At 39.7% G+C, this 21,572-nt stretch overlaps 4 protein-coding genes and 1 long non-coding RNA gene across 8 annotated transcripts in view; 2 read left to right on the top strand and 3 right to left on the bottom strand.

Moving 5' to 3' along the window:
* The first annotated feature begins 240 nt into the window (after positions 1-240).
* LOC129591180 (uncharacterized) lies at positions 241-1,831 on the top strand. Its single transcript, XM_055486734.1, has 5 exons — positions 241-418; positions 515-570; positions 749-869; positions 1,022-1,267; positions 1,401-1,831. The coding sequence occupies exons 1-5, from the start codon at positions 383-385 to the stop codon at positions 1,758-1,760; spliced, it is 819 nt and encodes a 272-aa protein (XP_055342709.1). The 5' UTR covers positions 241-382; the 3' UTR covers positions 1,761-1,831.
* A 65-nt stretch (positions 1,832-1,896) lies between these two features.
* Positions 1,897-3,822, bottom strand: LOC129591181 (uncharacterized). 2 transcript variants are annotated; one of them, XR_008690824.1, is made up of 5 exons: positions 3,443-3,822; positions 2,850-3,330; positions 2,704-2,791; positions 2,493-2,601; positions 1,897-2,171 (listed from the first exon to the last, which is right to left on the bottom strand). It is a non-coding gene; the product is annotated as an uncharacterized LOC129591181 (long non-coding RNA). The 2 variants fall into 2 exon arrangements; XR_008690823.1 differs by having other exon boundaries at positions 2,850-3,822.
* A 1,468-nt stretch (positions 3,823-5,290) lies between these two features.
* On the bottom strand, positions 5,291-10,828 carry LOC129591179 (stress-70 protein, mitochondrial-like). Its single transcript, XM_055486732.1, is given in 12 exon segments — positions 5,291-5,732; positions 5,834-5,893; positions 6,033-7,168; positions 7,258-7,488; positions 7,599-7,658; positions 7,749-7,853; positions 7,856-8,059; positions 8,147-8,309; positions 8,456-8,636; positions 9,620-9,894; positions 10,452-10,507; positions 10,623-10,828. Coding segments are annotated over 10 exon segments (1,668 nt in total). The 5' UTR covers positions 10,671-10,828; the 3' UTR covers positions 5,291-5,732; positions 5,834-5,893; positions 6,033-6,823.
* A 482-nt stretch (positions 10,829-11,310) lies between these two features.
* On the bottom strand, positions 11,311-18,305 carry LOC129591306 (uncharacterized). 2 transcript variants are annotated; one of them, XM_055486911.1, is made up of 4 exons: positions 18,143-18,305; positions 11,938-12,141; positions 11,741-11,859; positions 11,311-11,618 (listed from the first exon to the last, which is right to left on the bottom strand). In XM_055486911.1, exons 1-4 carry the CDS (start codon positions 18,189-18,191, stop codon positions 11,538-11,540), a joined length of 453 nt encoding a protein of 150 aa, XP_055342886.1. In that variant the 5' UTR covers positions 18,192-18,305; the 3' UTR covers positions 11,311-11,537. The 2 variants fall into 2 exon arrangements, with proteins under 2 accessions (XP_055342886.1, XP_055342887.1); XM_055486912.1 differs by lacking the exon at positions 18,143-18,305 and adding an exon at positions 12,519-12,726.
* Positions 14,839-21,572, top strand: part of LOC129591305 (voltage-dependent calcium channel subunit alpha-2/delta-3-like) — a 38,050-nt gene continuing 31,316 nt past the window's right edge. Inside the window, exons 1-15 of one of the 2 annotated variants that reach the window (XM_055486909.1) lie at positions 14,839-15,405; positions 15,802-15,883; positions 16,364-16,474; positions 17,828-17,887; positions 18,015-18,159; positions 18,247-18,290; positions 18,371-18,676; positions 19,350-19,751; positions 19,846-19,929; positions 20,097-20,156; positions 20,250-20,330; positions 20,506-20,583; positions 21,022-21,099; positions 21,219-21,242; positions 21,452-21,523. In XM_055486909.1, the coding sequence (XP_055342884.1) occupies positions 15,296-15,405; positions 15,802-15,883; positions 16,364-16,474; positions 17,828-17,887; positions 18,015-18,159; positions 18,247-18,290; positions 18,371-18,676; positions 19,350-19,751; positions 19,846-19,929; positions 20,097-20,156; positions 20,250-20,330; positions 20,506-20,583; positions 21,022-21,099; positions 21,219-21,242; positions 21,452-21,523 (1,737 nt within the window). In that variant the 5' untranslated portion in view covers positions 14,839-15,295. Of the gene's footprint in view, positions 15,406-15,801; positions 15,884-16,363; positions 16,475-16,792; positions 16,891-17,827; positions 17,888-18,014; positions 18,160-18,246; positions 18,291-18,370; positions 18,677-19,349; positions 19,752-19,845; positions 19,930-20,096; positions 20,157-20,249; positions 20,331-20,505; positions 20,584-21,021; positions 21,100-21,218; positions 21,243-21,451; positions 21,524-21,572 lie in introns of those variants that run through there. The other variant, XM_055486910.1, reaches the window with a different exon arrangement.

Consider the following 21,572-nt stretch of genomic DNA (forward strand, 5'->3'; position numbering starts at 1 on the left):
AAAAAGTATGTGTTATTACGTATTTTTTAAGCCTATGGATACAATTTTGGCTTAAGAATAAACAAAGTTGAACATTTTTGAATATTTAAAATTTGCACGTAATTTAGCAGCAGGGCACACTGAACAAAGGACTGCCAACACTGCCCGTCGCATGCTCACCGCCTCGGTATGTTATGTCAGCGGTGCTGTTCACGTAAATTTACGATAAAAATTGCCACAAACGATCCGTCTGCACGGTAATACTATGCTCTCGCCCAGCATTCTTTTCTGTCTTGTTTAGTTTGCACATGTCCTGATACGTAATTCCTTATCGTAACTGTGCGAAAAATACAGCGGTACTTCTAAAACTGCGCGTTTCTATTTGGATACCGATCGGTTGAAAATGCTTTCACAAACTGTTCTGAAACGTTTAACTCAGGTTTGTCGCCATCGAAGTTAAGAGAACGATGCAGTTACTTCGGTACTCTGGCGATCTGATCCTCCTTGCGTTTCTTACTGTGCCTGATGTTTCCAGGAACTTCGGGTTTCCTGTCTTCTGGAGAGAGTTTTCGGCAATCAGCACCGTTTTGCGTAAGTGATTTTTATAAACAGCTTTAGAGTTTATGATTTCGTAGTTTAAAGGTTTCTGAAAGCCAGTTTCAGCTACTCAGTTCTCAACGCTTCGCAACGCAACAATTAACATTTCAGTTTTTTGTCTTTCTTTTTTGTACTCTTTCTCTCTAGTCTGTTCAGGTTTTGTTGCTTTCAGCTCCACCAAGGATAGCGGACCTGTCAAAGGTGCCGTCGTGGGAATTGACTTGGGAACGACCAACTCCAGCGTGGCCATAGTGGAGGGCAAACAGCCCAAAGTGTTGGAGAACGCTAAATGGGTAAGGCCAAGCGCTGTAGATACTGCGAATCTTACTATTAACAGTAGTCCAATAAATTTTCGGTCTTTCACTTTTTTATCTCAAACCTTAAACAAGAAAAAATCTTTATATTGAGGGCTTCAAAAATAATTTTTCGCCGTTATTTGTTTCAGAGATTTTTGTCACGCCAGTCACAGCACTCAGCTGCATTGAAAACTCTTATTTACGCACAAGAGCAACTACTTGTTGCGAAACGGCAGTTGCGGAGAGATCTGCAGGAACAACTGCAGTCCAAGAAAACGCAACTGTTGTATGATTCCGATCTCCTAAACATTCGAGGAATAATTGAAGAAGCTAAGAAATCGCTCGATTTACGCTGTCCAGAAGATCGTAAACATTTGTTGACGAAAGACAAAGACGTAAGTAGTCTTAAGTATGTACGTGCTGGGATCTGTTGTCTAAAAAACTTCTGGTCTAGTGATTGCACAGAATCACGTTTTCCTGATCGTTGCGCAGGTTGCTAGAAAAATGTTTGTTTGTGTCTTCATTCAGACGAATATGAAAGTTGCCTGGGAAGCATTCGCAGAGATCCACAAGCATTTGTTTCTATCGATCCGTCTAGATGGGAAGCAAGTGATTAGCGAGGAGATTCGGTTGCGGATGGGCGAAATTATATCAACCATCTGGACAAGGGCAGACCCGAAGAATCCCAGTGATGATCGCTTTTGGATAGTGCGTGCACGTTGGAGTACTGACGAGTACCGTGTGGTGATCTGCCTCTGTATATTGCTTGGCATTCAGTTTGCTGTCCTTAGCAATGGAGAGATCAGATTGTCGCATGTTAGCGTCAGCGATGGGGGTGAAGATTTGGTCTATACTAGACCGATTGACAGTTTGGCAGATTTAATTTAAAACTTAATTATTCGTAATGTGGTTTTCAGAATAGTTCTTTACCTTGACGTAGGTGGACATTAAATCTGTTGACAGCGATCATTGTGGTTGTACAACTGCTGAAATCTTGATTTTTGAAGTCACTCAAGTCAGTACTATATATCAATGCATATATATACAGTACTGTAACAGTTTATTCAATATCAGACAACCAAAAGGTAGAAGTGTAACAACAGAGAAATAACTACAAACAGCGAATTGTCTATCCTTATCGTAACACTTTTTTACCTTCCATATTAAGGTAAAAGTAAAAACTACTTTCAAACCGCTGTCTTCGTCCTTCACATGCACTTGCTGAACCACGATTCTCTTCCCAACCGGCTGCTCTCCGTTCGCAGCGTTACCCTTGTCACGAATTTCACTAGAAAGAACCTGCAAACCACAAGCGGTTATCAACTTTTCCGCAACGGATTTACTGTACTGCCGGCCAGGCTTTTCGGACTAGTCACTTCCAGGAGAAGATTTGGATATGAGTTTTGGATTTTTCACTATTAGTCAGAGGGAATGCAAAGACAGCACAGTACCGATTTCCTTCAACAAATACCGGTATACTGTCTTTTCGTGCAGCAAAATCAAATAAATACCTGAAAGCACTACTGAGTATGGAAAGATGCTTATGAGTTAGGGACTGACTGACAAAGCTGCACTACGGCCTGAATCAAATTAAGCAACTACGGCAAAACGTTTGATTACTTATGAATGCCGGAGAACGTGTTTCGCTTGTTCTTTTTCTTTAACGCATCGGCTTCCTATTTCAGCTGATGTCGGCCGATATTTCCGCGGACCTCTTCACGGGACAAATCTGAGAAAAGAAGGTCATACTGATTGAAATGCCACAATTTCGCAAATACAGAGAAGACTAATACAGGCTTAAGCAGGCTAATCTTAGAAAATACATGCTTACCCAAGTGCATTGTTTTTCTTCATTTTGCATCGTAAACCATATTATCCGAGATCTGATCCAGATCGTGCGTAGCAATAGTAGCTGATAGCTATAATATATAAAAAAAGGTAAGGAAATTAGTCGTGTAATTGTACAAACGGCAGTACCAGATTAACATGCTGTTCTTTTCACAAATGTCATCGTGGAGATCGGACTAAATAACATCCGCAATTATTAAAATCGCCATCAAAACGGATATCGCATGTCCATGAAAAAACATTATACATACCTGGAGTGCATACCCGGGCACTTTTTTGTCAATTCAATCATCAGAATAATAGTAGAAAAAATTATTCACTGAGGTTTATCGTTTTTATTTAAATTAATGCCGAGTTATCTTCATATGCATGAAACGGCACAAATTTAGTCCCATGCAGGCTGATGCAGCTATGCCGAAGCTTATACAGCCTTGTCAAGTGCTTGTAATACATTTAAGGAACAGGCCGGCGCTGCTCACCTTCTGCAATCCTCCACGACTGAATTCAGCACGAATTTAAGTAAACTACCTGTACAAGTATAGATGAATCCCAGCAATGCTCCAGCATTGCGCAATGGACGACTCAATTCCTGAATTTCCTGTTCCTTTTCCTAATTAACATTCGCCACAGCGTTAATAGCACCGTATTAGCGTGGTAGAGAACTAGCGATTAGAATTCACAATTAAGCTGCGGAATATACGATACGTGTAAACGTCATTCACCCATCAACGTGGACGCCAACTTGGACATTCACCCATCAACGAACGTAGCCCACCGGCCACCCCTGTAAAAATGTTGTTCGTCCACCATCGAAACAATCGCAGCTTAGAAAAAAAATTGGATGAAAACTTTCGCAGAAAACTTTATAATTGTACAATCAAAAGACAAAAGGTCCGTTAACTGCGCAAAAGCTTATGTAAATTGCCAGACGTGTCACCACATATGTGCGAACAGGTTCGAAACATTATACTATATTATTTCGAAATTTTCGAACTATGATTGTCCTGTTCAGAATAGCATAATCACACTTCGATATTCAATAATCAGTGTACAGTCATACCCCCCTACAGTTACAAATATTAACATTTATACTTTACGGGGCAACGGCTAACCTACCGGTACAGCTTTCCAGGACAGTTGCCAACATGAAAGTGATATCCACAAATATTCCTGGGCCAGGTGCAGACAGAATTCGGATCATTTCCATCTGTTACACTTTCGATAAGCATATCAAAATCCCCGAAACGAAATTTCATCGAACTGCGATAACGTGGTAGATCCAGTCCAATAATTATAATATCCGAATCGGTTCCATATTGACTTCTACTTCTAGTGATATTACCAGCTGAATTATTGTATTGTATTGTACAATACAATACTCCTATATAAATGCCGTCCCTGGAATACAAGTACAGCAAATAAAGCGGTGACCAAAGTCCAAACGCACAGCAAATGAAGCAGTGACCACAAAAAAAAATACAGCCTTTATTGCGATTAAAACCATACTTCTAACTTCAGCAGGCGCGCAAGTCTGCATCTTTCTACATCATTCAAATGGTCTTATAGTTGCAAGTGGGGAGAGGCCAATATACGATCATATGCTTATGTCACTTATGTCATTCGAAATAAATTAAATTAAAGCTTAAGTTTAACTTTAAATTTTAAGTTTCCCTGGCTGACCAAAAACCCGCTACCTATCTAACATACAGCATATTTAACGATTAGATGTAATTTTCAAAAATTTTCATTTTATAATACTGAAAAGAAACTCGGGAAAAAAGGAAAGTCAGGGAAACTTATTCATAGCAACGTTAAACTGGCCTCTTCCGTATGCAACTGTACAATGTGATATTACATAGATTAATTACATTCATCGCAATAAAGGTAAAATGTAACGGAACAGTCATTCACCAACAACACCAATCTGGGGCAAAAACGGCATCGTTTGCGACCGTGCCGAAGTCGACCGGCGAAACAGAACGGCTCAGCGAGTACTGACAGTGAACAGTTGATCAGGAGAAGGAACGGTCCAATCTTTGTTAGACTTATTTAAAAAGATAACATAGCTGCAGTTAATCGAAATTTTAGCCAGGTTAGAAAACAGAGATTTAGTCTCGATCACTTTCGAAGGAGCTCGCATCAGTGTCGCCATACTAAGGATATTGTGTATGGCTTGGCGGGCTATCATCCCTCGTGATCCAACGGCTAGGTGGTAGTAGTCGGTGTGCCAGCCTTCACCCGTAAGTTCGTTTACGAGGGACGCGTAACGAGTTCGCTTTCTGGCTTCCGCATTGTTAAACCCGTTGATCGTATCAAACGGTACAGTCACCTCTGCCAAAATAATGCGCTTCTCCGCGCGGTTAATGCAACACAAGTCCGGACACAGAGAGGTAGAAAGAACACTAACAGGAATTGTGCTAGTGTGGTTATCGTAGCTAGACTGATTTAGATCAGAAAGAATTTCCCATTTTCTATGATCAGCCACACCGGTCATGAAATCGTAAACAGCTTTCAGAATGCTATTATGACGCCAGGTGTAACGATGGCTATTAAGTGAAATCGGACAGCAATTAAGAATATGACAAAGAGTGCCTTTAGTCGCTCCACACAAATCACATGCAGCAGATACGGTCTTGCCCCACTTTAATAGATTAGTGAACGAAGGAGAAATGTTAAGAAATGTTAATGTTATGTTACAGATGCACAGCATACAGTAAAGGCGACAAATGATATTACAATCCTTACGGGTAAGCCCACATTGATATACTGTAAAGTTAAAATTTCCGCATACCGGTACGCTCCGAGATTATCTTCCAGTACCGTAATTCGTGATTCGCAGACTATGAGGCTGTGATCTCTATACCCAGACGCTGAATTTTACCCAAAATGTCTTTCCCCCCAATGTTAGCCGCTCCAAAATGTAACCAGTAGCATTACTGGCATCTTGACCGTATGGGATTTTGATCAGCTCCGATTAACAGCGATTTGCTGGCCAGAATTTTAGTATCGTGCCTGCAGACACGAATAAAAATATTTTATCAATCGTCCCCAAAACAACCTTCGAAAACTGCCGGATCTGCTGTGTACAATGCCTAATGGTGAGCATGGCATACCGTTAATACATACTGTATGCACAACTACGGTTCAGAACTTCAGACGAGGCCGCGTTTTACCTAGAAAACAAGTCACATAACCCTCCATTAAAGAATGCTTATCAATTATTACCTAATGGGGAGATTAATTATGTTAATGCAACATTTCCTAACTTCTCGCCAAGTTGTAAGTACTTCCTTGCACAATATAATTATATACCTCAAGCGTCTAATTCGATCATCATCGTTTCATCGGCATGTTCCTGGCCTCCAGCCACTGATAAAGGATGCACAGCCCTCGGTTGATAATGACATGTATCGTCTCTTTCTGACATTACTGAATTCAGCAGCCAGACTGAAGCGCACTCGCGTTGGAGCGTCAGCGTCGCAGTGGACCGTCATTACGCACAATTTGCTTCTGCCTGTCAGATCAGATAACCAATTCCCCTCTGGATCTCCGTAAAACCCTACATCTTGCAGTTGGATACTGTTCGTACTAGTGCATATTCTCTGAAAGTTGGAAAGTTGTTGATGTATGCTGGATGCGCCATCGTTGTCGCTGTCAGACTGCGCATTCCGCCAACCGGGACCACCGGAATAGCCACGACCACCCCGACCTCTGCCTCGGTTTCTTCGCGAATACATTTATCTTTACCAAAAATGGTTCAAAAACTAAATGGTAACTGCGGTATCGTCGGTCTTGTGGCATAGAGCGGTGTAAAGCGGCGGAATCGCTGTAATGGCCAACTAAAAACGGAGAAAGGAGGCAAACGGGCGATGTGAATTTGATTGTTTATACAAGTGGAAACTGGAAACCAAACCGATACACATAAGTTGTCAGCGGTCTGTAAGCAACTTGTGTACCACGCTCATTGCACACGACGGCCCGTCACACTGAACGAGGCGAATTCAATTTTTGTTCACGTACTTAAGTTTGTTTCCACCACCATTCAAAAATGAAACTGACTTTATCTGATTACTGAACCACACTACGAACAAATTTGCAAACCACTAAATCCATTTAGTATATACAAGTTCTTTGCCCCTATCACTGATGCTAACATACGAGAATTTAATCTCACCATTGCAAAGAGTAGCAAACTGAATATCTAGCAACATACAGAGGAAGATCACCACACTGTACTCTTCGGTACTCCAATGTGCACGCTCTATCCAAAACCGATCATAACTGAAACTCTTTGGGTCTGCCCTTGTCGAGATGGTTGATATAATTTCGCCCATCCGTAACCGAATCGCCTCGGTAATCACTTGCTTGCCATCCAGACGAATCGATAGAAACAAATCCTTATGGATCTCCGCAAATGCCTTCCAGCTGCGTTTAATCGCCCTTTCATTCTAAACAAAATGCGATCATTATAGTAATTATATTTTTATAAACACCTCTACTGTAGTGCGATAATAATAATAATATAATGCCAACTAACATCTTTTCTCGTTAAATGTTTAAGATCTGGAGAAAGCAGCTGCAACATTTTCCCGGCTTCTTTAATTATCCCCGTGATATTTAGAAGACCGGACGCATGTAACAACTGCGTATTTGTAGCCTGCAGTTTCTCCCGTAGGTTACGCTGGGCCCGCCGTTCCGCAGCAAGCTCTAGCTCCTGTTCATTAATAACAGTCTTCAAAGCAGTGGACTGCGGCCGAAACAAAATAGCCTAAAATAAAAAAGACTGACTGATTTTTTTACGTAATCATTGTAAAATTTTGTTGTGTTATTATTGTTCATTTTCACGTTATCAGTTTAAATCACAATAATTTTACCTACCGCGTTTGTGGAAAACGACCGCATCACCCGGAAGCTCGGGCAATGAAGAGGGCATCCCATCTAGGAAATCGGATGGTTCAATAAAAATCTAACAGCCCGGGCTAGCTAATAACAGTTTAACGCAAACGTAATGCCAGAGTAGAAAATTACCTTTAAAACTCGCTTCCCTCTGCCACCAAGAATCACTTTGCCCATATCATTTACGCTGACTTCGGCATCTTTTAAGGCTTTCTGACACGGCTCGACTGTGCGCTTGTGCGCTTGATTAAAGGATCCACAATACTTTCGAACTTCGAACGCGTGAGTTTCATGTTGAGATGCTTTGGGCCGGCGGCGTCCATTGTCAAATACGGCAAATTGATATCCGTCTGCAGGGCGGAGGACAGTTCACATTTAGCCTTTTCGGCTGCTTCTCTTAGGCGCTGCATGGCCATGTTGTCCTTGGTGATGTCAACGCCTTGCTAAAAACGAAGCAATACAATGCTGAAAACGTAGCTGTAGAAGCAAGCACAGCATGGTTGGTAAACGATATTAACAGAAGTACTCACATCACGTTTGAATTCTTTAACGATGAATTGCAAAAGGGCAGTATCAAAATCTTCGCCGCCAAGGAAAGTATCGCCGTTCGTCGATTTCACCTCAAAAACAACTTTCTGAATCTCCAGGATTGAAATGTCGAATGTTCCGCCTCCCAGATCATAAACGGCAATGCTATGGAGAAGACCGGAATTAATTGCTAGATTAGAGTTAACAAAGCAAATACTTAGCGTGACACAAGTTCATTCCGCGTTAAAACGAATAAATACGCCATTTAATGAGTAACTAATTTGACTTTCAATTTCATAATAATCACATACATCTGATCTTTGACTTTGTCCATTCCGAAAGCCAACGCAGCTGCGGTCGGTTCGTTAATAACTCGCAACACATTCAAACCGGCGATCTGACCGGCATTCTTTGTAGCTTGGCGCTGGGAGTCGTTGAAATATGCAGGAACGGTGATGACGGCATTTTTAACCGAAGTCCCAAGATAGCTCTCTGCCGAAATATTATGCGTAATAATATGAAGGAGCAAGGGAAACTCACGATTAAGTTACTCCTAAAGAATCTCAGTTAAGATCTCCGTATGCAAGACACTAACCCATAAAAAAAACTTAGACGGAATCCGAAGTTTGGCTGGAGACTTTTCTCGTGACAATATCGATCGCTAATTTTACATGTCCTGAGTCGTAACCAGCTTATGCTAAAGCTACCTTAGGCTATGTCGCATTAGCTGGGCGCAGTCCAACCAAGTTGTAGATCCGCTCATACTCCAAATGAAATGGAATATAAGTCATCCTGTATACCCGGTGCGTTCACACATGATACCAACGCTGACTCCAACCAAAATCTATATTTGCTGTTTTGTACAGAAAAAAATAGCATGTACAGCTTGATTTCACAGCCCTACATATAAGACCAGACTTGAAGTCCCCTTGGGGTTGTCTGCTCTTGTGCCGTAATAATAATAATAATAATAGTATCGTGCCCTCCTTTGATGGCTCATCTGGAAGGAATATACAACGTTACGCTACTGCGTGCACTTACATATTTACAGTGTGCCGCACTCACCTGCTTTCACTTACCTCACTTGTATATTAGCGTTAGTGACTTTTATACTCTTTGTAATTTCAAATTCCAAGTTGCGTTTAGAGAATTCCTTTGAAAACATTATTCCAAACAACTACATCGACTTATTCGTAAAAAAACAGCGCGAACTAACTATTTAAATTATGATTACAATTATCAAACATACATTTGCCTTGATTTATTTTATTCAATTAATCCGATGTTGGCTTCAGACCAAGTAGTGCTAAAGTCAAGCTCAACTTCATGACGTTTTGAAAACGGCAAAGCAGAACTTGGTTGGAGTCGAAAACGCCGGTTTTCTATTTGGGTAATGTCCTTTCAGCTGACGAAAAATTTCGCCATTACTGATAAGGCGCAAGCCAAAATGCAAGAAATGTATTGTCATAGTTTACCAGCTGTTTCCTTCATTTTCATTTCGTTTCCAATTAAACGCTTAGTGGCGTAGAAAGTATTTGCTGAATTCGTCACCGCTTGCCGCTTGGCCGGCATACCGATACGTTTTTCGCCGGATGGTGTAAACGCCACCACGGAAGGTGTCGTTCTGGATCCTTCAGCGTTCTCCAACACTTTGGGCTGTTTGTCCTCCATTATGGGCACGCAGGAGTCAGTCGTTCCCCAATCAATTCCCACGACGGCACCTTTGACTGGTCGGCTATCTTTGGAGGAGCTGAAAGCAATGAACCAAAAAATACATCAACAAATGAAAAACGTGAAACATTGTTCGGATGTCGGAAGGGTGAGCGCATACGAACAAAAACCTAAAGCAGTTGTCGTGCAAGTTTGCAACTATTCCAGTACGAGCATATACAGTACTTTCAACCAAGTGTTCAGTACAATAATGACGGAAGAATGTGCATTGTACAATATTAAAACTTGAATTTAAAACTGTAATATGAAATGCTGAATAAAGTCTACTACTTTGCTTCCACAACTGAAATCCCCGCATTAATTACATGTGAATTTTAATTTTGAACGTTTGTAATCAGAACCTGAGAGCTTCTTGCTCATTATTTACTTATTGCTGAGAAGTAACTTATTACTTATTGGTTATATTCTCTCTAGACTATCTCTCTGCTTATCCGTTTAAGCGTTATTTAACCGCCTCGGCACAAATCCACAGTGCAATCACGCTGAAATCGGTGCAAACTGGAAGTGCTCACATTCTTACAGAAACTCCGAAACCGTGAAACGGTGAAAGAATACTATTTTACAGAAATCACTTACGCAAAACAGCGTCCATCGCCGAAAACCCTCTCCAGGAAAGAGGGAACCTGAAGTTCCTGCAAATAACAGGCATGCAGTCATGTTTTGCAAAAGTACAGCGCCACGCTAAGATAAATGGCCAGAGTACCGCGGTGCATTGCATCATGTTCGTGAAATTCAATGGCGACAAACCTGGGATAAAAATTTCGACACAGTTTTTGGAACTTTAAGCATTTCCATCCGATATAAACCTAATAACTAATTCAATTGATGTAATGTAATTGAAGTACAGTGAGAGCATAGTATTACTATGCTATGCTATGCTAATACTATGCTATAATATGCTCTAATACTATGCTCTCGTTAAACAACGCTGAAGACACCGAAAATTATAAAATCACTATCAGCAGACAGCAAGATGTTTTGAGCAGCTGCTCCGCTTAACCATGGCATCTCACACACTTAACCATACGCTATGGTTAAGTGCGAACGTATGGTAAGTGTAAACACCATACACACGCGTCGTATGGTGATCGACTTCCAATGGCTCCTCTTAACTCCCTTACACTTTAACTTTGCTAGAGGTGGACTTTTCAAGCACAGAAAACATCAGAGAATTAAAACCTTCATGTTTCAAAGGATGCAAAACCTCGTAACATGAAGGAAAATATAGATATGTGATCCAGTTGGCTAGTTTTTATGTTGTACATGTTTTGCCGTTTAATTGTCAGCCTCACGTGCAGCTAACAGTATACAAAAGATTCTTTTTTATTGCAGTTTTCTTTTTTATTGCAATTAGTAGTTGGTGGAATCGGCTGTATTTGAGCTTTTGACTTTTATAGATTAAAGCTTGCTTCTTTAAAACTTTAAGACTGCGAGATACAGTAAAATTAGCGACACAGGCACCGTGCATGCACCGCCCGCACCGGTGACCTAACTAAACGGTAATTAAACTCGTAGAAATTTAATAGTTACATGGTCCACACGTCAAATAGCTACTCGTACAAAATTATCGACATATACAGGTTGGATCCTTGTGACCTAAAAACGTATTCAGATCGCATTTCATTAGATTTTAAAACTAAAGAGCTTAAGCTTGCTGGAGCATTACGACAGCCCGGCGGCGTCAGCGCTGACGCGATTGCTGTCTTGAACATCCCATTCATTCAAGCAAACAAATCGGCAACCCTGAAATAATCATCGTTATGAGATTCCTATTTATTTGCCAGATACATAAATAGCAATTTGCACGATGATTTCGTAGATTGAACTAGCCGCCGTAGCCGGACACTTGACGTATTCGTACGTACAGAGGGTATAGTATTCGCCAGCGGAGCTTGATTGATGGCAGGCTGGCTGGATGCTTGTGCCTGCCCAGTTGATGCATCGAGACTTCCTGTGGATGGCAATTGCCAAGATTCCGGCATGCCTGTAATTTGTAAATGCTTTCATTAAACCGCCAGCATTCAGTCGTAAACGGATTTAGCGAAGAAACACTCTGTCATACGTTGTCCACAAAAATCCGTCACGTCGATTAGGTTTTTTCCATGCCGCTGAATAAAAAAGGCACTGCATCCACAAACGTCATTGACACATAGGGCAGTCGGAATTAAGGGGCATTTGAGTTTCGAGCATGCTTTCGGCGAACAAATACGCCGGCAGTCCTCATCCCTCACAACTGTGCCGGCCACAAACGCCGCAACGAAGCAACCTAAAAAATTAATACGTGCAAGCCATAAAACGTTCAGAGTTCCTTTAGGCTGGTTCTACCGTGTTAAAGTTAAACGGAGCAGGCTCTATGCTCGACTTTCCCTTGACAGTTTTCTATAAACAGGTACAAGGTCATCGTGAGAAACGGAAGATTTACTACTTGCTAATAAATACGACAATGCAGTTTAATTTATCAAGCTAATGGTAAGGAAAGTTAGAAAAGGAAACGCTCGCGCTGTTAACGTACAATGTATGGTGTCACAACATTCTACCAGCAATGGTGTGCACACAATACATTGTGTAATGTACAGTACATTGCGCGCGCAATGTAATATGAATACTTATATGTACTCAAATGGTGCACGTAATAACGCATACCTGTCACTAAATAATATACAGAATTTCCCCCACTGATCATTGTCACGACAATGGCAATAATCTTTTCAACAACTATATTCCTATTGGATTAGCTTGAAAATTGAATAAATACTTTTGATATTCCTCGTATGCAATAAATATTCGGCTTTATACAGAATCTGATTCCGAGTTATAGGATAAGAGATCGCTGTAAAATATGGCAGGTATACATTTATAAACTACAGGTTCAACTGATTTTGTTTTTAAATACAGTGTCGTGCGTTATGTACGCGCTACCGCTTTGCCATCCCTGTATCTCCGTACAATGAGATAACAATAGCGAATATTTGAGAACACTGTTAATTAGTGGCCACACAAGCATAACTGTTGTTATAATAACACTGCAGCAGGAAGCAGAGTTCAATAAACAAAACGAAGCATAAAATACAATTATCATTCAAATTTATGAACAGTGTTACAAAATTTGTCGGTGTCTGTCACAACACCTACTTGGTGATGTAAGCATATATGTAGAGTATGTATTGTATATATATAATATAAAGATCAGCAGCGCCAAGCATCGTACTGTACATCTTTACGGCTTGTGCCATTACAGTACTAAGATTTTTTGCTAAAAAAATTAGCAGTACAGGGATAGCGATTCAGCTGTACTCCTGATAAGTTTCATTCGATACAGCATGATTGCCTATGGTGGGCAAATTAACCGCAGAGGCACTGTAAGAGAACACTCACATCATAATAATACTATGGTGGTAATAGTTCCGTTGTCACGAGATGTCATAACCAAAGTCGTTTTTTGAAACTGTTGTGCTGATTTGCTTGCTTAAAGTTTTTGCTCTTATTGCAACTCTTTAGTTGGACATAATATTAATTCCAGATTCAACATAAAGTCACGGCACATACTACAGTGACTGCATTGTTGTTGCACGTAATGCTTTGTGGCGCTGCAATAAGCATCAAGCTGTCATTAAACATAAAAACAAATTGTATTATGGTGCATCTTCTTTTTTCCTCTTACTACAGAGCGTATCATGTGAATGCTAAAACATAAGCTGCGTGCTGCTTTTAGCGTGTTCTTATCTGTGATGTGACTGGCGGTGAACCTACTTATTTAATTTTGTTTGAAAATACGAGCAGTTTAGCGTAAAAAGTTTGTACAACATGCACACAGGTGCTATCAAATTTCAAGTAATGTCGTAACATTATCAGGATGCACATAATCTCTCAATATGTATAGAACGAGCTTCGCTCAATGATACCAATCAAATGAAGAATTTGCCAGGTTAACCGGGCACTTCCAGGTGAGAAGGGACTGTGCACAACACACTCAAAGCTTGTTCTGCGTAAAATGAATGTGGAATGAAAATGTACAGACAGGAGTATAGTTGAGTTGCGTGTAAGTGTTATCAATTTAAATAAAACAATATGAAATTGGGATGTTGGATCTTACATGGGACGAGTTAATTACTAACAGTTAATGCTCGTACATTAAGTTTCTGAATGCTCGCATTGTTGTGTTTTACGAGTCGTGTATCACGCGTAAAATGTTCAGGACAAAAAAGTAAACACAACTATTTTGTACAATACATACGAACGGTGCAGTACCACAGTTGGAAGCTATTTAAGTAATCTTCGACTTCGGACTTAATACTATACTCGTACACAATACCCACATATCCAACTCCGGGAATATCAACTCCGACTGACCAAAATTATGAGACTGCGGTATTCTTACTTACAAAATTTTACATTCGTAAACCGGTACTTTTAAACCAGTATTACACTGTATACGATTGTAAGGAAATAATGTAGAATTTCATTTTACAATGCGTATGCTCGCGTAGCCACAAAAGTGTGCTTTATTAATTTACTTGATACATTTTTTTTAAAACTCATGTTGTATTGCACAGCAGTATTTGTATAGTGGCCACTGGCCAGCACCAACCATGCAACGAACAATTTTGAGTTTAATGATTACGTACTGTTATAATTTTTGGTACGTCGAGCGCAGTTCACTTGTCAGCATCATGAAGCAATCCAGCGAAACAAAAAAGTAAGTACAGGAGACCAAATACTCTATTAGTCTGCCAACGAAAAGGCTCACAAATAGTATTCAGTGTACATATTTCCTGTCTGAAAAGGAACTGCGCATTCCGGTTACGGGACTGCACCGGGAAGATTTGTGTACTGCTTTTTTATGTATACGAAACACTTTTCCCACATGCATTCTACTGTATTACGCAAGCTTTAAGTTACTTTATACATAACGTAGAAACCTTGTGGATCAATGCCGCGATTCAATTCTGTGAACTGTAACCAAAACTCCAAGCGTTTTTCCATTAAATCTGTATTTATCCACAATTCACTGCCTATTGAACTGGGAGAAAAATTCCAATAGTCCATATATGGATTTTGCGGATGCCGTGTGTAACTTGCAGCTGGTTTACGCAAGTTACAGGATAATAATCGCGCGCCGTTGCGTGTGCATATCTATTCGGCTCGGCCTGGCTCACACAGACATGAACATGCATTATCTCAAAACGAAACCGGAGGAATCTTTTGTGGACTCTGCTAGTCTGTCCCAACAAAGTCGCATTCATAATACGATTTATTAGTCGATAATGCAAAATTTCCCAACTACGTATTTTGTGACGGGAGAAGCGTGACAATTACGAGTATGAAAATTTATTTTGAAAAATCTTTGGTGTAGAAGAAGTTGAAAAACAACCGTCAGCTTTGTTCGTAATGCAGCTGGTAATTTATGAAGACACAGAACGATGACCGGTGGGAAACCGAACTACTCCATAGTTTTCTCGATACCGGTGGCATTTTGTTTTCTGTATGGATCAACACTGTTTCGCCCAACAGTCCAGTTTTCTGAGGAAAGGTACTGTGTTGTAATGTGTGTAACGATATAGCCATGATTGTGCAAATTGCGTATCAGTGATAATTACAGTATTTGTACATTATGAAAATCGTATAACGTTTGGACTTACGTAGTAAAAATCTAGCTGACTACCAGCAAGCAGATAATTATCATAAAAATTTTGGCGTGACTTTAACTAGCTAGTAGCCGTTAAATGAACAGGTACGCAAAAAATTTCGAAAATAGTGAAACAACTGTGCGATCGCGGATAGCATTGGCTAGATTTTTATTTACAAACAAACTTTACCATTAGCTATACTTTATGCAGCATTTGATCTTGTCGGCGTGAATGCATAGCATCGCCGGCTGCGAAGTATCTGATTCCGAGGTGTAACTTGCGAAATCGTTTAATTGCAGTTTGAAGATGCTGGCTGAAAAACTTGGATCCCGACTACACCGCATTACCCGGGAAGTTTCCGGTTACGATGAGATCGAAAAGGTATTCAATACTTGCTGTCTTGTCATCCGTGGCAGGAGTTACAACTGTCCCATAATAGTTTATATTGTGGCTGGAGGCATACAGGTTGGCCTACGCACATATTGCACTAACAAGAGTCATTTTCTGATTTCATCTTGAAATCGTTAAAAAAATTGATGAAATATCACACATTTGCTGCACTGCACGTCGCATCTTGCATGTACCTACAAGTTACACGTACACAAGATATCTTGCACACCTATATAGCCGTCAATCAAGATAATAGATATACAGAGTAAAAGTAATGCGCTAAGAATATAAAATATTTCTGACATAAATTAATACAATAACTGGCAAGCCTTGAATTCATACAATAACTGCTACACGTTAGCTTAAAAAATGCTGCCCGGCAAAAATATTTATATTATAAAATCAACATTTTTGCGGGGCAGAATAATATCGTGTTGTCGTGATGTGGATGCAATTGTTTTCCTCTTCCAGGGATTTACCAGTTCCGGCGCAAAAATCGAGGAAATTGACCCAAGCAAATCGTTACTAGCTATTCGTGACGAGCTTGGCCGAGCAATAAACAAAAAAATCGTGGCTTTAAAGGTAAGCGACAAAACTTGTGCATGCAACTGCGCACTTCCCGCTGTGTGCATGCAACTGCGTTTAAGTAATAATATAATTACATGTACACCGCATAAGCATCTCTCTCTCTGTTTCACGCTGCCTTAAATGTTTTTTTCTTTACTGATCGTGAGGATGTGATCAAGCTGTTGATCTGAAGTAATAATATAGCTTAGGCGAGAAACGAATTCTTCGTAATTTTTCTCTACAGGAACATCTTGAATGGCAGTTTCCTGAAATATATTGGAGCGTTTTTTTAAACTTAATATTTCCTTCAATGTTTTGTAATGAATGGTTATCTGCAAACTAGCTAAATGTATTTAAATATAAGTGACCAAATGCCGAAAGCAATTTTGTTCATCTCAATTGGCAGTTTTCTAATTTCTACATCTTTCAAGGTATTGCCATTAACTTTGTTCAGTTATTGACTTCTGTAATACTTCGGTAGTACAATAATTAAAAGTAACATTGCAATACAGTAATTATATGTAGTTATAGACTTATAGTTGCAACGAACACTAGTCGTACCACTGTTTGTCACCTGGGAAGTGCATACACAGCGTTATGCAATAAGATCATCCAGACTCCAGGATCATTTTCAAACTTTAAAGCTTGAACAGTAGCTGCAGCAACTGATCGGCATATACAATAGTTACCGATCTTCGTTTCTCTGATCTGTAAGGGAAAAACCATGCAGACGTGTACCCTTTGATGTAAGTTAACTCGGCCATCCTGAGTTTAATTTGTACGGCGATAAATGTCGGGAATTCATGTTTTCTTTTGCACCTTGCGGCATTGATAAATTCCATTGGGAATAACTGGTGCGATGCGATCGCGGGATCGGCTGCATTTACAGCACGTTAGGCGCTATATATGGTTTTCTAATCAATCAGTTAATTTCAATTAGCGTTTACGGCATACCATGCGATTTAAAATTATTTTTTTGCCTTTGAAAGAGAAAAAATTAGCCAATTCCTGAAGTTATTCAAATGTAGTAAGTTGCAAGGAAAGACGATTAGCTGTGGTATTACTTGGAAAAGTTAAGTCATGCAATCAAGACTCAGTACGCTCTGCAGAATCTGCACATAGGTATCTAGATCAAGTGCAACACGTTTTAATTCTCCACTCTGCAGCAGGCCGTCAAATGCGTTTCTGCGACTGCATATAATAATAAATCAGACAGAATATATTTAATTTTACAGCGACTAAAAGGCGACCGAAAAGAAGACTTTTTGTTATTAGCTAGTAATTTAGCGCTGGAATAGATTTGAATGATGAGTCGAAATTTGTACAAAGCCTGTGCTTTGTTTTTTTCTAATGGGCCGATTATTGCAGAGACTCGGAGATTTTGCTGAAGAAATTGCGGACGGATACAGATGGGACGGTGGAATAAATGTATGATGCATGCCGCTTCTTACGATTAACTGTCATGCACAGCCATACAGCTGCGCATCTGTTTGATAAAAGCTATTTAAAATCGATTCAATAACTTAATCCCGTTAACCGCATTTCCGGCTTACAGACCAGCTACCCCAATGCCAAAGAGCCTGACAGTCATACTTTCGGATTTGATCCCGTTGAGCTGATACAGGATTCACGCTTTCATAACGATGCCGTTAATTTGCAGTCAAGCACATTACATGTCCCTACCAACGTTTTTTCCCGGTGTGAGTAACAATTCCTCCGTCGCTTTTCCCATTCATCAATTATCTAAATGGTCTCATCACATCTTTGTATCTGGTCCAAATAAATAGCTTTAGCCATCCAGAACGCGGCCAAATGGACGAAAAAGCTAAATGTGAGTGCAGCTATTTAATTTTCACTCCACACATTAACCTTAATTGACGTACTGAATAATAATTGTAATGCTTCGTGTAGCATATGTTCCGCTACAATTTCTACCACGATCATACACTGGTGTCGCAATACTTTGCCAGCACCACTGGCTTCCAGCGAATGTACCCGGGAGTGAGGTGGCAGTATTCCCGTGATCCCGACAAGCCGGACATGTACGATTGCCGCTTAACTAATTGGTACATCAGAGCCGCAAGTAGTCCCAAAGATTTGGTCATTTTATTGGATATAAGCGGCAGCATGACTGGCCGCCGACGAGATACGGCGCGGCGCACTGCCATTGAAATCATGAACACACTAACTGATGATGACTTCTTCAATATTCTCACCGTAAGTGGCTGGATTCGCTGCTGCATTAAATTTAACGACATTACAAATAGGAAAAAAACCTGAGAGCCTGGAGAATTACATACTTGGAAGTGAAATGACATTTATGAAAAATTGCATATTGTACAATGATTTATTGGTAAAATTTTGATGATGCCATCCCTATATATATAATAAATTTTATGCTTTCTTAAATACTGATTCTCGCACGAGTATTTCTCTTAAATATACTGGAACCTTTTTTATACTGGAATATTTAAGTACGTCAGCCGTTTTATTCCGTTAGCTGTTGGCCATAATGGCCGATGAGCATTTCCCAGTCACAAATGGACAATGTCACAATGGTTACAGTTACAAATAAAAGATTTATTTCAAACCAGTTAAAACTTAATTTTGGATATTTATATAGCGTATCTGATATCTACCGTATCTAGATAAATATGTTATACATTTAAATAAAATAAGTTTTGATATTTTTGGTACATATTTTGCTTATTAACAAATTTGTCAAAATTATGCATGAGATATTTTTAGTAATTCAGATGCTAAATGCAGACGCTTGTAAAACTGTTTGTATCAGCAAAGTATGGTCAGTAAAGCCGAAAGTATACTTGTACGAGTAAGTCTTCACATCCCTAACAATAAACGTATCATGCAGTTTATTTTCATAACGTAGTTTAAAGATGACACGCATTTCCTGGATCCCTGTAACAACGGCACATTGGTGCAGGCCACGGATGCCATGAAAAAGCGTTTTGAAAAATTATTATTCACCCTGCCAACAAAAAACTTCGCCAATTACACTGTGGCACTTCCGGTGGCGTTTGACTTACTACAACGCAATGACACTGAAAAGTCGGCGAAGTGCAATAAAGCTATCATGATCGTTTCCGATAACGCCCCCGATTCCTTTGAAGACATCTGTAGTCGGTACAATCCGGAAAGGAACGTGAGGTTTTTTGCATATGTTATTGGCCGCGAAGTTACCCAGTATGACGAAATGGTAGATCTAGCATGCAATAACCGCGGTTATGTGGGACATATCATTACCATGGCGGACGTGCGCGATCTCGTGCAAGTAAGCGAAATAGCTAACAAACTTCAAGCTTTTCAAACTGTTCTAATGCAAACTAAACTGGCTAATTATAACGTTTCCGTCATGTATGTTTCAGGAATATTACAGAATTATGGGACGGCCTATGGTTTTAATGAATAATCATTCTCAAATTTGGACAAATGCGTATTGGCATCCGAGAGTATGTGCAGAGAATTATTTTACAAAAAAAGTTAATATGCATGAGCAGTAGAACCAAATTGACATACGAGCACGAACAGCAAAAACACTTGCTTAACGTTTACGTATTAAGTAAATAAATTTAATAAAAATCAGCATAGGAAAGGTCCGGAAATTGTCGTTTTGCAGAATGTCCTTGGGGTAGTCGTTTCCACAGCTCAACCCATATTTAACCGTTCCGCCATAGCGGTGCGTATGCATGTTTTTTTACTTTGATGCACACTTCTATCGATTTATTGGAGTTACTAGTAACTTGCGCAGCATAGTTGCACCTGTTATTAGGGTCATAAAGGAGATTTGCTTGGAGTAGCGGGAATAGATGTACCGATAGAGGATTTCGTCAAATCACTCACTCCACATAAAGTATGTACCACAGTGATAGCTAATAAACATTACAGTTGTTCATATGATGACTCTGCCAATGATCCCCAAATAGCGCTATATATAAATGTGCTACAGTAGGATATCTGCTTGCGTAGACCGATAATGACAGTATTATTGTGCTCGGAATGTCACAACTGACCTTTTCTTTAATTAGTGGGGCGTGGGATCCTATATTTTTGGAATAAATCACAACGGGAAAGTTCTTTTTCATCCATCATGGAAACTATACCTTGTAAGCGGTTTCTTTAGCCATTCTCGTTCACGCTTTAAAAGACCCCAGCCGCGCATTTCGGTGAACTTTTGCATTTTCGTTCTATTCTGTTTAGATATTACTTACGCAATATAATGCAAGTATTTATCAGTAGCTTTTAATCATTTTGTTAATAATAAATCATTTTTCAAAACATTTGTCAGTAGTACGTACTACTTGCAGTTACATTTGGATTTTGTATGTCACGATTCACGAATCGAAGCCGCTAACAAGCACGCTTGTTTGGTACTGTACGAGTACAACCACTGCTTAAAGTTTACAGTAGCCTGCACTACAGCAATATTAACATTGATTTTAATCACATATGCATAAAAAATTCAAATTCCTGCTGGATCTTTCGCTAATTTACCTAATTTATCCAAATATGAAATGGGTAATTTTATAACTGCCTAATTTTAGACACCTGAAGGCTATCGATCACCAAGGAAGCCAGAGATCGATCTTGCACTGGTGGAATTTGAAGTGAATAAAACAACGGTAAAGCATTGGATAGGAACAGAACCATAAATATGCGAATAATATCACTCGAACAATCAAATTTTCAACACATGCGAATTACGAGCAAAATATGATACCCTTACACCTAAATTTTGTAGATTCCAACATCATATGACATGAAGGTACGTGGTATAATCTCCTTCGTGAATTCCAGAGATGACACTGTAAAACCATAAGGAGCAAAAACGTTTTTCTTCTCGAGTGAATTATTCAGTGACATAAATTTATATTTGAGAAACTGATAAAGCCACTTAATTAGATTTGATAAACTTAGGATGTACTCTGGATGAGTTTTGCAGTGCTCATATGCTCTAACATTTCTTGTTTTCAGCTGCGAAACGACATGATCAATCAAATAACCGGAAATATCCAAATGCAAGTGTTACGTTCGTTGCAGGACGGGGTACGATTTTCTACGTCAAGTTTTGGGTGTATGTTGGAAATTAATTTCC

The sequence above is a fragment of the Paramacrobiotus metropolitanus genome, unplaced genomic scaffold (assembly GCF_019649055.1).
Source record: "Paramacrobiotus metropolitanus isolate TYO unplaced genomic scaffold, Prichtersi_v1.0 Parri_scaffold0000045, whole genome shotgun sequence".
Classification (NCBI taxonomy): Eukaryota; Metazoa; Tardigrada; class Eutardigrada; order Parachela; family Macrobiotidae; genus Paramacrobiotus; species Paramacrobiotus metropolitanus.